Below are 17816 nucleotides of genomic sequence, written 5' to 3'. Positions count from 1 at the left end.
GACATATGGATGGAAATGAGGAGAGGGAGCTAAATTAATTCAACTAATTTTATGTGTTAAGATCTGCTCTAGCTGCTTAATTCTCAAGCAGATACAGGTTGTGATTACAGAGGAAGATCTGCTTCTATAGAGGTTTATTCTACATGAGTTAAAATGAGCAATTCTGTCCGTGACGAGCAGGTTGCATTAAAAAAAAAAAAAATACCTCTGCTGAAATCTGGTGGTCGCAGTAAAATTGCAACCTGCTGCTTGCTAACAGGAGCTATAATTCATCTTCCCTAACAATTGATATACAGAACAGCTGCAAAAATGTTTCTGCAAGTTAAATAATGAATTGTGTAAATTTTATTGTTCTCAAAATAAGCCGAAACAAAATAACACTGCAAGTAGGAGTGAGGAGATGAAGTGGATAAAATATTGGCAAGAAAATTTAGCAAATAGCGCAGTTTTGTGAATTCAACCCTATAATGTAAAAATGTTTATCCACTGCTTTGCTGAATAACCTAAATGAATACTTTTTCATATGTTTTATGGCAAAATAAACCAGCTATCAAACTCAAATAGACAAAAAAAAAAAATCCAAAGCAAACTAAATCTTTTAGACTGCTAATCTCATCCCATAAACAACTGAAAATGAATCTGTAGCTCTTTCTCGTCTGCCATTCAACCGTCTTCATGTAGAATGAAGAGCAGATCTCTGTTTATACACAACTTGTTGGCCACCAAACGCATAAGAAGCTCCGGACAATCCTGCTCAGACTGCATCTGAAGGGGTAAAATGTCCAAAGTGATCTAGAATTTGCAATATCTAGGAAACAAAAACTATCGCAAAGATATTTAACTGACACGGAAAGGAATTTGGACGAGCGACGTGAAATACTCGGAGGCGACCAAACACAAGTCTGTTCTCATCTAATGCTGCTTTGACAGCCTTGTGATTCTCATGTTGATGCTGCGTTCTTGTTCTCCTCTTTCTACCATTTCCATTCTTCCAGCTGATCCACATACAAGCAGCACTTGGAGAGTTTATTGTCCGCAGCTTTTATCACACCCGATTCAGAGTGACTGGTTTTTTTAGACCACAGTCATGCGTCACATTGTTCTATTTACAGTTTCTCAAACCGTTTTGGTCAGATTATTCCGTGTGCACAATGATGCATCCGTTCCCTCCCCAAAGCCCCACTCCCACACAACAACTCCCGAGTAGCCACTAATGAACAGCACAGGTCTGTACTTTACGGTTCTCTGTCCAGGGAAAACCACGGGGCTTATCTCTGAGAGTTTTCCGATGCTGTTTGATCGACCCTGTTCTCCTGAAATCAGGGTTTCGGGGTCTTTCAGCAGTCGCTGTATCCTCTGGAGGAAAGCTCCGGTTTAGATTACAGACTTTCACTTGTTTTCACCATGGTGACAGAAAAAATGAAATAAAATTGAAACACAGATTTACTAGTTGATGACATTTTGATGAAGACTGACAACAAACGTGATATTTTTAATCATTTCATATTTCACTGACTGTAGGCAACTCTGTGCTCTGGTTTAGTAGACTGCACCAATATAAACTACTGTAAAGTTGTTTTCCTTATTAAGTTCCTAGTCCTCATAGTGTCCAGTCTGTAACTACACAGTTATATCAATAAATAAATACAATATGCATTCAAGAAGAATTTAAACTTTTTCTTCTTCTCATGCTGAATCTGAAAAAATGTGTTAATGACGTTTGGAAAGCATGTTCTAAACTGACGTTTAAAGCTGTTGTCAAGTCCAAACAATGTTAACATCTTATTATTTATAATGGTACAGAACCACGGGGTGGTGCTTTGCATAAGTATGAATTTTTTATCACGTTGGTGCCCCGATGTTTCAGAAACGTGGGTTTCAGCTCCATGTTGCTGCAGCCTGGAGGAGCAGAGTTCTACAGATGAAACTCTGTTCTGATCCAATCACTGTATTATTTATTTATTTTATTTATTTATTTTTCCTCCAGCCTGTAAGCTCAACAGGGACAGACGATTAGAAGAAATGCATCCTGGGAGTTGTTTTCAGTTACTCTAGAATAACATCTGTCCAGGCTCTTGGGGAACTTGAGAATTTCCAGTGATGCCTGTCGCTAACGGCGCAGCCTTTTATCCTGGAAGACTGAGAGCGCCACAGGCGTTTTCCTCCTATCTCCGTTCAACGATTCAGTGAATAAGCCATGCAGCCATGACGGACTGCCGGTGAGCTTCCTGTCACACTCTCAGGTCATATACATTTCGTCTGCTGCTAGCCAGCCCTGCAGGGTCAGTGTAAGACACAGATCTAATCAGACTGCTACTCCCCCACTAAAAGAAGAATCCACCATTTGGGCTTTTTTTTTTTTTTTATCAGCTCCTAATCTCAGAGCTTTCCTTCTGTCCAGAGATTTTTTATATGCCAGTTTTCATTGTTGTCTCTGCAGAGGAAGCTGGAAGATGTCCTTGACGACAGACAGAAAGAAGTGAAGAAAACAAAAGCTTGTTTTGGATGCCATCTTTCTCTGCTTCTCCTGATTTAAGCTGAAAGATATATGTGTTTTTTTTTTTTTTGCTGCAAAAATCATTTCTTGCATAAACACTATTTTTGGTCAAATTCTTTCCTTTGTGCCTTCACAAATATCACATTAGAGCCAACTTCTCCCACCGTCAAACTGGAGGAAAAGCGGCGCGATCAAACGGGAGACAGAGTTTAATTTTAGAAAGGAACATACATGAAATGTAAGATCGCTGTGAGCCCCGGGGCTCAGTTTAATGATCTTGACAGATATTGCTGTTTGTGCTCTAGTCATAAATCCAAAGGAAAGGTGGAGAAAAGGGTGAGAATTACATTTTTCACATCTCTGTTTTCTAAGCTCTAGCAGAACCTGAAAGAAGAAGAAAAAAAAAAAACACTTTTCCAGGACTAAATATCACAACTTCACAGACCATATAGAACTAGAGTTTCACTCATTTTAGAAGCGCTAAGCAATAACTAGAAGTTGTTATACATTTTTATCTTTGAATGTTACTCAGCAGACAGTCTGCTCATTTTTACTGAGCATTTATGCTCTGCAGGATTCTGGATGCGAGTCCAGTTTTATCTGTCGCAAAGCTCAGTTAGGTTATGTTTCAGGACATTCATCACGCAGAGAGGACTTCCAGCTGCTGCGAGTCCTGCACGTTTCTCACAGCAGCATATCGTCAATATCCTGCTGTAATTAAGGAATTTACCCCCCCATGAGTCTGTGCAGCACGCTCTCGCTCAGTCAGGCTGATTCTGATTCAGGGGATTTCTCTCCGTGTGTTTGATATGATAATGAATTTGTAACCAAGATGCTATCAACAGCTTTGGCTCAATAATCATTTCAGCTGTGACCTCCAAGAATGTACCTGAGGAGTCCCAATAAAAATACCTGACAAATTCCGAGTGAGGCAGTTTATATCGAACCTATATCAGATTAGCTTTTCTGAATTCATTTGCAGTGAAACTTTGACTAAGTATTAAACTCTGGGTTCCTGACATGCTGCAGCTTGGAGGTGGATGTGTCCCAGTGCAGGTAACTAATCTAATGCAGCTTCAGGTAAATGATAGGAAAAAGCTGACGTTCCTCTGCCGTGCATGTCCTCTCAATCTAGATTTCCCTGCAGCCTGGGACCTAGGAAAGTCAGACTACCTGAAATGATCCCACTTATCTATGTTATCTGCACCATGAAGCCTCAGACAGAAGATTGGATGGTAAGTTTTTCCTTGTAATTGTAAGAAAAGCTTTTCTTTTGTTGAATCTTCAAGGGCAGAGATGATAATGGACCCCAGGTGAAATTTCCTAATGCACCGTATTGTCTCCAGATTGTGAATCAGGCTGCCTCTCGTCGTCTGCTCCAGTAAAACGAAGCTCAGAGTCAAGCACCAGTGAAAACGGATTTTATTGTGATAATAACATGTTCATGTGGATGTGCATGCACTCCTTACAGCTGGGATCGAAACCGATTGAAGCTGCATTTTGAGCTCAAGTCTTGAGAATGAATCTCAATATATCCACTATATAAACAAATCAGATGTATACAATAAATTACTTTCCCCAAGCATTATAAGATATACATTTTACCTGGACCTGAGTTCACAGTAGCTATTCTTCCTTCAGTTTGGGCACACCTCATGCTATACTCTCTATGTTTCAACACATGGTCGGATTGCAGCACATCTGAAAAACCTCCTATAGGTCATTGCATCTAGGGGCACCATACAGGGGTGGAAAGTTAGGACAATTCCAAGGGCCCTTGTCTGACAGGGGGGCCGCAACGTTATATATATATATATATATATATATATATATATATATATATATATTTATATATATATATATTTTATTTTATTTTATTTTTTTTTTTTTGGTGCATAGAAATAAAAAAGGGGGCCCTGTCAACTACAACATTAATCATATTGTGTTTTCTAAAATTGATTTTAGCAGTAAAAATTAAATGTTACCACTCCCAGACCTAAAAACACACATTTATATTTATAACTCCACCCTGGATCTGAGCTAAACGGTTCGTTGCTTAGCGCGCTTGACGGTGACGCTGTTCAGCAGCAGTCAGTAGAAGACAAGAATGACTGTGGCAGTTACTATGCTGCCAATAGAAATGATAAAACCAGGTTTTCAAAAAAACAGAGAGAGGGAGAGAGAAACAGGTAAGAGTGTCAATTTGTAACCCAGGTTTTCTCCGAGAGGTGGGTAGACTGAGATTATCAACCATTTAGCATAGTTAGCTTAGCTACAGACTACTGTTTGCCTCCATTTCACTAGCATTTAATGAATTAAGGAAAAGAATGACCAATATATTTATATATTTAACTGGTACTGGTACATGTACCTTTTACCACACTTAACAAATGAGACAGTCAGCAGCAGCTCTAACCCACATCCCTCCTGACCTGTTCTCTCCTAAGTGAAATTATATATAAATATAAATATAAAGAATTGTGATCTTTATTGTAAATAATTTTACTCAAAATGTTTTCTTCCTCATAATTTCTTAATACATTTTTATCTGGCCTCCCCATTCTCTCTGCAGTAGTACGTTTGATCAATGGTACAAAAATGCTTGACCATGAGTCATCTGACCAACGCACACCAACACATTTTGGCCTTTAACCATCACAAAACATGTAACTTCATAACTTACACTGATATAAAACATTTGTAGAGAAAAATGAAGGAGCTTCTATAGCTGTTTAGCAGACGATGTTGAGGATTTGAAGAAAAGCTCAACCTTGTCCTAATTTTGGACAAAATTATCTCCAATAGTTTTCCTCTTTCCATTCATTTCATTCTTAAGATGTAGTTTCAAATTAAGCATTTGGACTGTTGAAACGGTATTTGGCTGCATTTTGAAAACAACCATCTCCAAATAGTTTGGTAATATAGAGTCTAATTGCATTGCTATCACAATGTGATAACAATAAATGTATGATATATTGTGCTGGGATCTTCCTGCATGGAGTTTCATGTTCTCCTCTTGCCTCTGGTACCATCCCAGCCTTTTATCCTGTGTGTGTCCATGTTACGCTGTGACGGACTGCTGTCATGTCCAGGGTGGAAAGGCTGGATAATACAAATTATTAACATAATTTAATTTCCCTTCGAGACTAACAAAGTATTATTGAATACTACAGGTTGAATTATATTTTCAACAAGCTGCAAATAACAGAAAATAGTTGAACTGGAATGCATGAGTCAGGCGGCAGCAGCCACAACAAACACTCTCATTGTAAAACTGCACCTGTTAAAAAAACCAGCACCATTTTTCTACACGCCTCGGTTAATGTGAAAGCCAGCATTTGGCTACCTGAAAGGCTCATTAGTTCCTCTTCATTTTATGATATAGTTACCTCTTCTGTTCATAATGAGCATGGAAAGCAAAGAGACAGCACGCTCCAGACTTCCCCAGCTTCTCAGCCACACATTCATCTGGCAGCAACAAACGCTTCGCTTTGCATATTCTCACCAGCCCAGGCAGAGGCAAACACAATTCAATCTACAGTAACAACAGATCTTCAAAAATACATGCAGCAGCGGTTGCTTTATAGCATTCATTATGAAGCTTCATGTTAGTTGTTTGCCTGATTTAGACTTTTCATGAAAAAAAAAGTAAAATATATTTATTATGAAACTAATGAATGAAATCCATTTAACTCAAACATTACTGAATCAATATTTGCATCATATTACGTTCATTAACAGTGTGTGCTTGTGTTAAATTACCTCTAGTTTAACAGATTCACAGTTTATTTCAGCAAGACTGGGAACCACAAATGTAACCTATAACACAGTCCTTTCGCCCACAACTACTACTAAATCTGTCATTTTTAATTAAAATAGGCATATTATGCTTTCAAATCTGTCCTCACATGCAAATCATTCTCTAATGGTCTATATAAAGTAGAACTGCAGAGCTTTAGTTTGAATTCCTGGTTATTGTAGCTCCACAGATCCTTGTTTATCTGTTCTGAGGTATTTTGCAGCTACTTGTTTTGTTGCTGTCTTTTTAAATGGTAATGAGACATTCCGCTCCACGTCACAGGTCCAGGTCACAGAACCTGCCACTCTATCCAGTTCAGCCATTTTTGTAGCTTGATAGCAGCAAAAAGATTCTATACCAGCAGAGAAACTATTTATTCCAAAGTTTATTAAAGATGTCAACAACAGACGACTTGTCCATGTTGGAGCCAAAGTCTGAGTGAAGACAACCAACCAGCAGAACCACGCAATGGATGCATCGCAGTGTTATTAGTGTATTTACGCTCTCTAAATACAGTAGATAGTTTAACTCACATGTTATAGGAGCTAAACTCCTACAACATGGAGTTTAACTATAGTTTAGCTATCCATGCATGTCCATGCATGTTAGATACCTATTAAAATATTAATGACGCAATATGAAAGACGCAAACAAAGCCTCAGTATAATTAAGGAGTTAGCTAACGGAGTTAGCGTCAAGAGCATCACTGAATGCATTTGGATCATGTATTCTTCCCAAGGCTAAAACAAAGCCAAATAATTATATTCAAAAAATGCATCACATTTATATCCCAAGGGAAAGAGCTAGAAGCTAGCGTACAGCGCTAGCAGAGGCTCAATGCTACTATCAAACCCAACGGCCAGGACGTCATTATTAACACACAACATTCAGGTCTAAAGTAAAGTTTTCTGTCATTTTGGTGTCATTAGCAGCTTGCAGCTTTGCTGTGTACCTGGCTTCAGTAGAGAGAACCGACCCTCAGATGAAGTATTTCAGAAAATCCCTCTCAGTACTGGTGGAGGTTGCTGAAGCACTCGCCCTTAAAAGCTTCACACAAACGACAGAGAGTTTTCACTCGGATGTGAGTATATTTCTGTCGAAAATAAAATTTAACCACTTCGAAGAAGCTGTGATGATACAATTAGCAGAACCAAATATTTTGACTTGTCTACTTGAAACTTTGGCATAGCTTAACTTTGACCACAACATTTCTGTGAGAAGAAAAATGGTGGATTCACAAAACTGTTTAGCTGGAAGTTGCAGCCTTGTTTAGCAGTTCCACAGCAAATGCGTGACGTCATAGACAAGAAAACATTACAGGCGAATGAACAGACTGAAAAATGTAACCCCCCAAAAATATAAAGAAATCTAGACTAGGCGAGAATAAATTAAAGTATTTGCGCTCATAGGGATTCAAAGTGCAAAAAAGTATTTAAGAGATAAAAAGGTGGATTTTTCATGTTATGCCATCTTAAAATGTTTGCTATATAAAGTATTATTCATGAAACAGAATAACATGTTAACACAGAATAAACGTTAATGCAGTTATTACATAAAGCAAATACTAGATTTAAAGGGAAAATTTGCCGGTTTCTTGGGAATCCAACAGAAAACAAACGAATTACAGATTAATACTTGTTTATGCCTACAAACATATTTATTCCCTCAGAATGTCCTTGAAATAAATGGCTTAAACCAAAAAAAAAGAAACTTTTGTTTTAAGCTCTTAGTAAGCTTTAAACAAAATTCACCGAAGAAGAAGGAGCTGTTTGTGATGCGCTAACAAACAGACACAAGCTGGAGCCTACCACTTTTTTTTTTTTTTTGCATTAGATAATTTTCATAACTGAAAAGTTAATTTCTTCACATTCATGTCAAGATCAGATCATTGGAAAATCAAACAGTTCAATCAGACCAGACACTACAGGTCTCAGTCAGCATTTTAAAAGTTCAAGTTTCTGACAGAATGATAAAAAAAAAAGTATGTCTTGGTTTGGATTGTCAGAAGACTGAAAGCTTTTTGTCTTTAAAAGCACATGAGAGCAGAACCTGAATGAACCAAAAGACTTGTGGAACAAAGAGCGTTGGACAGAAATCTATAAAGCCAATTCTGAGGCAATTCTGATTAACTGAGCTAAGTAATCCACGATGAATTTAAGTATTTTAGGCCAGCTTGGTCCAATCATGCCAAACACAACAGCAACTCTACCAGAGAATAAATGAAAACACGCAGAATCGATGTGTTGCGATGGCCCAGTTAAAGTTCAGCCAGATAGAAAGGCTACAGTGGGACATTGGGACAGCAGAAAGCATGTCTGAGAGGCTCAAATGAACTGAAGCAGCATTCAGAGTGTTTCCAGATTCCTCCCCAGTGATAAATTCATACAGAAAGCCACATCTCCATGTTACTGTGTGCAAAATGGATTCCGTAGGATATTATATCCGAGAATGGTTACCATAAAAGTGAGTCATCAATGCATCATTTCACTCTGGATCTTTTCTTTTACAACAGAAATTTCAACAAATAAAATACCTGAATGACTTCAACTTTCTATGCACATTAAATATTACTGAATTTTAATACGTTCTGTTTATTAGTTGTTCAGGGAGGTTTTCCTTTAAGTCCAGGGAGACGCGTTTCATAAATCTAACTAATTACACAACCCACACTTCTAAACGGGATTTTAGTAGAACTGTTCTCAGTAATTATGAACACATTCCTGAAACTGTAGAACAAAGGACCAGGTGACGCTTAGAGACGGTTTGTTGTTCACACTCACTAGCAGAAACCTCTGATCTCTGTCGCCCGGCGCTGTGGAGGGTCAAATGAAGCCAGCTGTTGCTGATCTGCAGCTCTAGCTTCTGTGGGCTGGGGTTTAGCTGCACCGAGAGCAGAAGCCCGTCGGGGTTCCAGGTCCTGAACTGGAAGCGAACGGTGAATTCCCCCGTGGCGGGAGCAGCAGACGGGAGCGACAGGAAGCTGCTGGTGGAGCTCAGGAAGGTGCAGGCCACCAGCTGGGGCGGCGAACATGAGAAGGTCACGTTGCCCTGCAGAAAAAATAAATAAATAAAAAAGGAGATTTACATGCATCTTTAGCGACGCGTCAGCCGAGGACAAAGGCTGCAAATGTCATGTAGAACTGTGACCTTTTATTAATTATAGGCAACATCTTTTCCAGGTCCAATTACTTGGGATCAGTTTAACATAATTACAGAAAACGCCTGCCCCAATAGGAGATATAGAAATGAAAAATAACAACAAATGGGAGCTGAGATAATTATATGGATTATTTGACATTTTTAGACGAGACTGAAACCAAAGTTCCCTCCTAATAAAATACGTGAGTGAATATGCAGACAGTGGTTGTTTTGACCCAGATTTTCAAAGCATGACTCCATAAATAAAACATTGTTTTAATAAAAACATTCAGAGTTGCGCATAACATTACTCTAATGTCTGACAATATTAAACAGTCATCAGCAGAGCGCCAGAATGTGAATGCAGATGAGGTGGTTGCTTTTCATTCAGTGCCATCCTGACGTGGACACTGAGTCGTCCACTTGTGAAATCAAAAACATCCCTCCGGGCTGCAGCTTTTCATCCAATCCAACTGTACATATAATCTTAATTGTGTGTCGGGCTGCAGTCAAAACCCAACCAGTCATGACTGCTGAGGTCAGACTCCTATCAGTCCCACAACCCCGCAGGGCAGCACACAGCAATCACAACTCTCTCACTCTCAATGTGATTCCCTCCCATCAGCCCCGGGGAAATGGTCCCATTGAAATTCCATTACAGCTTCCATCATTCCCGTCTCCTCCACCTCTGCCTCTCCAGTCAGCAAAGGCCTTTAATGCAGCAGTTAAAGGCTGTGGGTGTCTCATTTGAGATGTGGCTTGTAGCTCTTCGACCGACCCGTCTGATTGGTGTGGGAGGAGACTCTCGAAATGCACTCAGACTTAATCACAGAGTAGCCCGGGATCACAATGGCCGTAATGATTGTTTATTCTCCATTTGTGCCTCTGACAATCTTTATTCAACGTCTGGATAATCACAAATCATCAGAAGAAGGGAAAATGTGAAAGCAACAGCGAACGCCAGTCAGGATCTGAATATAGTGCCACCAGCAGGCCAACATTTGAACTGTTTGTGGCAGGGAGTAGTTTTGGTTGTTTCCATGTTTGCTTCTATTCTTTGATTAGATCAGCCTTGATTCCTTTTTCCTTTTGTTTATCCCTCATTATTCCCATCCAGATTCATTTCCCCTGTCTGCTCTCCTTCGCACCCTGGTGCCATCCTCTCTCTCTCACACACACTTCCAGCTCGTTAACCAATTAGCCCGTGTCCTTTGTTCCAGCGTTCACTCTCCCAGTATCCATACACCTTTTCTCCTCTCACTCCTCACTGTTCCTCCAGTTTGACCCTACGTACCCGGTTCCTGGTCGTTCCTGCTCTTTTGAGTTTTCCTGGCTTCTTGTAAGTTTTGTTCATCTTCATTTTTGTCATAAAAGTCTACAAGAGTGAAACGGGATGTTTGCTGCTTTCTGTTGAGCCTTCCTTTTATGCGCTGAAAGTCTTACTCTGCTTTTATTTTTGTCTCAGCTTGAATGAACAGCAGAGATACTTGTTAAAAAAATAATCACACTTCCTGATTTACAGTGCATATAAATACTACTCACCCTGTTTGGGAAGGTGAGCAGCCTTCCGGAAGTTTCAGACTTAGTTTTGACAACTAGATATTCTGCAAGATGCACACAAGGACTGCTCTTTAAAAATAATTCTAGCAAGATACAAATAGTTTTTAAATGTTGACTGTGTTGTTTAAAATGTGTAAACCCACCTTTCCTCTTGTAATTAAAATAAAAGCTCATGGTATCAAGGTTAGAAACAAATGTTTTAGCCGCTGCTCCGATATCGATAATCAAAATAAGCATCGCCAGGTCAAAGCTTTAAAAAAAACCATAGAAAGATCAGCGGTGATTCACTATTCGCTGCTTGGAGGATGTTTGCTAACTAGTCAGATGTTCAGATCAGCATACATTATCCCACCTGACTCTGGTCATAGCACAGATCGGATCAATGCCAGGCCTGGATACTAAAACCGAGGGTTGAATTATTAGTTTGATGTATGCCACTGGGAGAGCCTGATACTCGCTTATGGACTCATCATTTATTTTCCGGAGTTTCCAGCCTCAAAAGAGGCAGACCGTGAAGAAAAGAGAGGAGTCATATTAAGCAACTGACGCTGTCCCCCCCTGTAATGGCCTTGGAAAACAAAGCTGTAAATCCATACTTGCTTTGACGCAGCTTTTTCAGCATGACCTAAAAGAATTTCACTTTTGTTCCTTCATCTGTTAAAATGCAGACATTGCTTTAGTCAGCGTTGGTAATGTGCTCCATCAGGAGACGGTGGCTTGTGCTGGTAGTTGTAATTTAGTGAGACTATTAAACTCCTCACCAGCAGCGTTCTTCAGAAACACTCAGGAATGAGTATCATAAATTGCGTACATTTACTGCAGCAGAAGCTGTGGGAGGATTCGTCCTGTCTAAAGGATTATTGATGTTTGAGGCATTAAAATGTCATGTTGATTCTTGGGTCCAACAGATATAAAACCAGTTTCATTTTCTCTTTTTTTGTTTTCTTTTTTTCTTTTTTTGCCTCTGACTGCATTTTAACATTGTTTACAAACCATACTGGAGGTGTGGTAGGACACTAAACTTGGAAATGCTCAGTGGCATTCGAGTTTCAAATGTATTTCATTAAAGCTAGATTTTTTTTTCAGCTTGCAAATCTGTGTTTATTGAGTTCTCTGTTTACTATTCCTCTAAGGTCTCTGCTTTTTCGATTTTTTTTTTTTTTTTTTTTCCATCGGTTGACTAAAGTACTTTTATGACACACTGCTGATGTCGTCTGTGCTGCTGCCAGAGTTCTGACCAGCACCAGGAAAATGGATCACACAACCAGTCAAAGACTTACTGGCTCCATCACGGAAACAGAAACATTTATGTTTTCTACTGGCCTCTAAATCACTTTGGATTGTCTTGTGAATGGTGCTAAATTAAAAGCCTCAACTTGCCTTACTCTGGATTTTGGGCTGTGTTTCTGTCTAACCTAAATGGCATAAGTCTACGATCATCTCATGTAGTAAAACGCTACCTGTGTCACAAGCTGCAACTGAAACCCACAGCATGACCCACCTACCATACTCTACAGTTTTCTTCACCACCCCCCCTTTTAATCTAAAGTTCAATTTTAAGATGATCAATCAACTCGATTTATTTCCAGCTCTCAGCTCCGTTACAAATATCTGGTTAAAATAACATGAAGCATTGATGTGACTCTACTGAGTCCAGACAAGTCAATTTTTGTTTACTGTAGCCACTCACACTGAACCAGGTTCTGGTACTGGTTCTGCTGGTGGTTTCTTCCCGTTAAAAAAAACAAAGTTTCCTTTGTGCTGTGGAAGCATGAGGATTTGCTACGTCAATAAACAAATAATACTCCACTGTTGCTGCATGTGGTAAGTCGACCTGTTGGGTTTTCTTAGGTAGAAAATGTTGAAGCCAATCAGGTGAAATGTATGTAGCTGGTTGTAAGAATCTTTAGATTTAACTTTTGTTATCACAAGGTGCCTCGAGATGACATGTATTGTAAATCAACGTTATATAAATAAACTGAATTGAATTAGATTACAGTGTGCATTGATTTTAATTTTCTGACTCCAAACACAGGACACAGTTTTGAGGTGATCATTTCCTTATATATATATTTTTTTTCCAGATACCCCACACCGAGTGAGGGTATGAAAAAATAACATATCAAAAACAATAATAATCTTTTGCCGCTGCATGTAAATATTCACCACGTCTCTTTGCGTTCATCTCTAAATGTTCTTCCAGGACTGACTCCGTTCTGTGGCCGTGAAACAACATCCTGTGGAATTATACTGGAGTGCTATATATGATTACCAAAATAAATCGTTAACAGATTTATTTTTTTTTTCCTCCAGTAAAATCGCCCACTCTCTGCCTCTCGCCTACACATGAGCTCATTCGCTCGCTCTCTCTCTTTCTCTCTCTCGTCTTCTCTCTCTCTCTCATATCATACCATCAGTTTCCCATCCTTGAAAACTGCGCTGCAAGATAAGCCGTGCATGTCAAAGTGATATTTCACATTTCTGACTTTTTAAAGGCATTTACGAGTTCTTTGAAGAGAAGCAACAATCAGAGATAAAATTCACAGTGAGCTCAAAAACATTATTTATAAAGAACTTAACCTAGAGACTGATATCTGATCACCAACAAAGTCAAAAGCAGCTCCATAAATTGGTCTGATTTTAGCTACAGATCTTGAGTTCTGCTGCCAGACTTCAAAACGGGGGAAACTCTTCAAAGAGAGCGTATGATAGTGTAACACATGAGAAAACTAAAGTGTAGCTCACCACGCTGTGTATCTGTGGTTTGCGCCTCTTGGCCAGGTCTATGATGTTGATCCCGTTGTAGTAGAGGTTCTCTATGCAGCCATGGAAGTTCTTCCTGAGGAAGGTGCCAGGTTTCCCAGGCAGAGGGATGCCTCCGAAGCTCAGCTGAAGACGGAGAACAGCAGGTTGATTACGTCACAAGAGCAAACCAGGCTGCTCACATGCGCCACTTTTAGAGCAAAAATGAGCTGAAACGAAACTCTGTCTGTTCCACAGTGTGTGTGTGTGTGTGTGTGTGTGTGTGTGTGGCGCTCAGGCACACACACACACACACACACACACACACACACACACACACACACACACACACATTCTTAACAGGTTGTGCTTGAACAACCGAGCCAGTTATTCAGCAAGTGAGAGGTGATGTGAGAAAACATCACCTCTCACCACGGCGTCTGAAGGTGTGCTGTGTACCGCCGCTCTGAACCTGATTTCATGGTTCAGTGTGCATCAGCTGAGTCAAGCTACAGACAGAATACATGCTTTCACACATTGGGTATGATCCCACATTTCTGAGCCAGAGCGGTGAAAGGAACCCCTCTGCTTGTTGCACCAGTGCCACACACCCCCGTTCCCTCAGTGGAGTTTGTTTGTGTGAACTGGCAGACTGGGAGCGGATCAGTTCAGGTCAACCGGAGAAATGGACAACTTTTTTTTTTTTTTTTTAAAGAAACATGTTCAACAAAGAACTTTGATCATTTGTCAGAGTTGGAAAATCACCAGAATGATCGCACTAATCTATGTGTAGCTCTCTTCTACCATTAAGCAGTTAAATATAAGTTAATTATGGAAGTTATCTGTCATCATTAGTGAAGGTCTTACATTCCAATTTTAATTATCTTGGGGAAAAGAAAAAAAAGTTGCAGAAAGCCTGTTCCAAAGTCCTTGTTCACAGTTTGCTTGTTATAAATAAGTGATTGTGTTACTGAACAGAATTATTGCACCTTTTATCTTTTGTATGATTTTTTTTTTTTTCCCCATAGTTGCCTGGAGTTTTTTTCAGTGGGTTTGACAGCTCTAATGTTCCTGTTTATTCTCTGATCAAGCTGTTGTTCACACTCTTTACTTTGACGTGGCAAACTTTGAATTCTTGCTACTGCTTTTGTCTTCAGATCTCACTCGACATGGCGACGGCAACCGGTAGTCTGAAGGCTAGCGTTTGTTGTTCCCAACACAGATGTGCAGCCTGTACTGACAAGACGACAGAGGCAGACAGCGGCTTCGAGCTCTGAAACAAAACAGCTTCTGTTTACAAGGTCGAAATACAATGGGGAAGTCTTTGGAGGCTCGCAGAGTTGTTCGATAGCAGCAAAATGTCTTTTTTTTTTTTTTTTTTTCTAATTTTACATTTAAAGGAGCGCTTCCAGCAGTTCCACGGAGCACACTTTTGTTTGCCGCAATGCCGCAAGGCTCGCCCTAATGCTGCTCATCAGTCTGCGTTCGTGATAAGGTCGCCTGCGCCTCTGCGGAGAAATATTTACACAGCTGTTCCATCTTCTCGTCAGGTTATTCAATCTGGCTGAGAACTCACCTCGTAGTCCACCTCCAGAGACTGTCCTTCGCCTTTGGTCTGGAAGTGCTGCGTGTGGGCGTCTACGGTGAGGTTGACCTGCCTGTTGAAGCGCTCGATCTGAGCAGAGTGCCAGTGCTGGTCGTCCAGCAGGCTGCCCACCGTAACCGGAACACGGCGGCTGCTGAACCTCGACCTGCTATCATCTGCACACAAAAGGGCGACAGCGGCGGGAGCTTGGTGGGTCTGGTGGGGAAGCAGCTTCAGCTTACGCAGAATTCCTCTCAAAGTTAAGCAACGGAGAAAAGATCAGCAAACATACCACGAGCCATTCTGCTAACGCAATAAAGCAACCCTGTCATTCAATCTACATAATTAAGATCGCACACTGTGAAATAAAAACGATTACTACGGTCAATCCAAAAGCTGCAGGAGGGGCTGAATGCTTTCTAAATCCTGATTACCCAGCATGTTATACTCAATACAATTCATAGAGTTGAACTTATACACAGACCATTTAGTTCTGTGTACTATTAGTCAGCTATACTAAATAGAGCATGTATGGTAAATGTAATGGAGTAAAGTATATGCACTGTATTTCACATATTCTACACACTAAATCATGTTTAGCTTGCAGTATGGCTGCCAAATCACCTAAAGCGAGTAACAACCCAAATCTCCACACTGTACTCAACATTCATTTTTTTTTTAATCTGAATTTTTCATCAGTTTTGTACTAGCATGTCTTCTTCACTGTTAAAAAAAAAAAAAAATCCACCCCATAAACTAAAGATTATGGTGATGGCAGGGAGGCATTCCAACCTCAGACAATAGGAGTTCATTACCAGCTGAACATTTTAAACACCAACAGAAACATGCAAAAACTGCTGTAATGCAAATGAAGGCATTTACTTTCACCGTTTATTTACATTTAGCAGGACGTAAATAAACATTTTATAGAATGTAAATGAACAATATTGTTATGTTTTTGTTATATTATCTTGGACAGATGCCTGTCCTGCTTCTCATCAGAAACAAGCTTGATTGTTGTTTGCCAGGTGTATGAATAATTTTGGCCTTTATTGCATACCTGTGTGAATTGAATAATGTTGTGTAAACCGATTTATACTAACTGATGGTTATTTTGAATACAATCTTATTAACCTGCTAAAGCTACAACTGTTTTTCTTGTTCCTTTTGTTTTCCATCTAGATTCATCCCAGTTGCATTATATACCTACAGAAACAGCTTACGGAAAAATGTAATATCGTCAGAAAAAGTTGTTTTTATTGTCACCTATTTCAGAAAGTGAAACTCGTATCTTTTATATATTCGTCACATAAAAAGCAAAATATTTCAACCCTTTCTTGTATTTTTGAGCCAGAATATCACACAAGGTAATAAAGACATGAACTTTTAAGCAGTAATGTCAAACTTCTGGAAAGTCAATTCATTTCTATGCACTCAATACTTGGTTGGGGCTCCTTCTGCATGAATTACTGCAATGCAAAGTGCCAGTGCAACTCACTGCTCACATGCTGAGGCGTAGTTAAAGCCCAGGTTGTTTTGATGGCTGCCTTCACTGTCTCTCATCTTTCTCTTGAGAATCCACATATTTTGTATGGGGTTAAAGGTCAGGCCGGACTGCTGGCCAATCAAGTACAGTAACACCATGTTCACTGGAACCAACTGTTGGTGCCTTTGGCTGTAGCTTTTTGGCAAAATTCAAATTTTCTGAGACACTGACTTTGAGGTTTTCCTTATCTAAAAAAAAAAGGACTCTACTTCTAATGAATCTATATGAGTTTCACTTTATGAAATTATTGAGAAGTTGTCACTGACAAGAAACGCTGAACGTTTAAATTTACAATACGTACAATTTTCCAGGGTGTGCTTTGATAGCGTTTGAGATTTATTCAACTAAACAGTCCTTTGCTGTTAAACGGTTTTATTTTCGGTAACACTTTATTTGACGAGTTGTGAATAAGCCTGTCATGACACTGTCATAAACATGACATAACACCTGTCATGAACATCAGTAAGTCTTCATGAATATTTATGACTGTTGTCATAAAGCGTCATTCGGTAAATTATGACACTTTTAATACAAAGTTGACATTATTCAAAATGTCTTTGTTATGACAACTTGACATTAACCAAGAAATTATGAGCTGACATGAATTTGCTATAAAAGTATTATTGATTAAACTTTAAAAAGTTATGTAGCTTTATGTTATTAAAGCTAAAGTTGAATCAGTAACACTTTCGTGACAAATGTATGTCGGATCATGAGTCTTATTCACAACCCGTCAAATAAAGTGTTACCTTATTTCTTAATCCCTCGGACGATTTTAAGGAAAATAAAATACAATTTATCTCTGCATTCCTGTCTTTGAATGAATGTTTTGGGTCTTCTAAATGTTGAGTAAACGCTGGAGAAAAAAAAAAAAAAAAAAAAAAAAAAAAAAAACAAAACCAGGGGGCCACCGGAAAAAAAAATTTTCATATTCCCTCCAGCCCCTTTA

The 17816-nt window shown here is 39.4% G+C and overlaps 1 protein-coding gene across 2 annotated transcripts in view; it reads right to left on the bottom strand.

The window, feature by feature from the left end:
* Positions 1-17816, bottom strand: part of cntnap5a (contactin associated protein family member 5a) — a 165455-nt gene that overhangs the window by 78892 nt on the left and 68747 nt on the right. For both annotated transcript variants that reach the window (XM_015044344.1, XM_015044345.1), the window contains exons 6-8: positions 15313-15497; positions 13740-13883; positions 9077-9344 (exon numbers count right to left, since the gene is read on the bottom strand). In XM_015044344.1, the coding sequence (XP_014899830.1) occupies positions 9077-9344; positions 13740-13883; positions 15313-15497 (597 nt within the window). The remainder of the gene's footprint in view (positions 1-9076; positions 9345-13739; positions 13884-15312; positions 15498-17816) is intronic.

The sequence above is a fragment of the Poecilia latipinna genome, unplaced genomic scaffold (assembly GCF_001443285.1).
Source record: "Poecilia latipinna isolate Pla-1442-1.1 unplaced genomic scaffold, P_latipinna-1.0 Scaffold671, whole genome shotgun sequence".
NCBI classification, from domain to species: domain Eukaryota; kingdom Metazoa; phylum Chordata; class Actinopteri; order Cyprinodontiformes; family Poeciliidae; genus Poecilia; species Poecilia latipinna.
The sequence above is the reverse complement of the archived record's forward strand: the minus strand, read 5'-3'. Positions and strand labels throughout refer to the sequence as shown.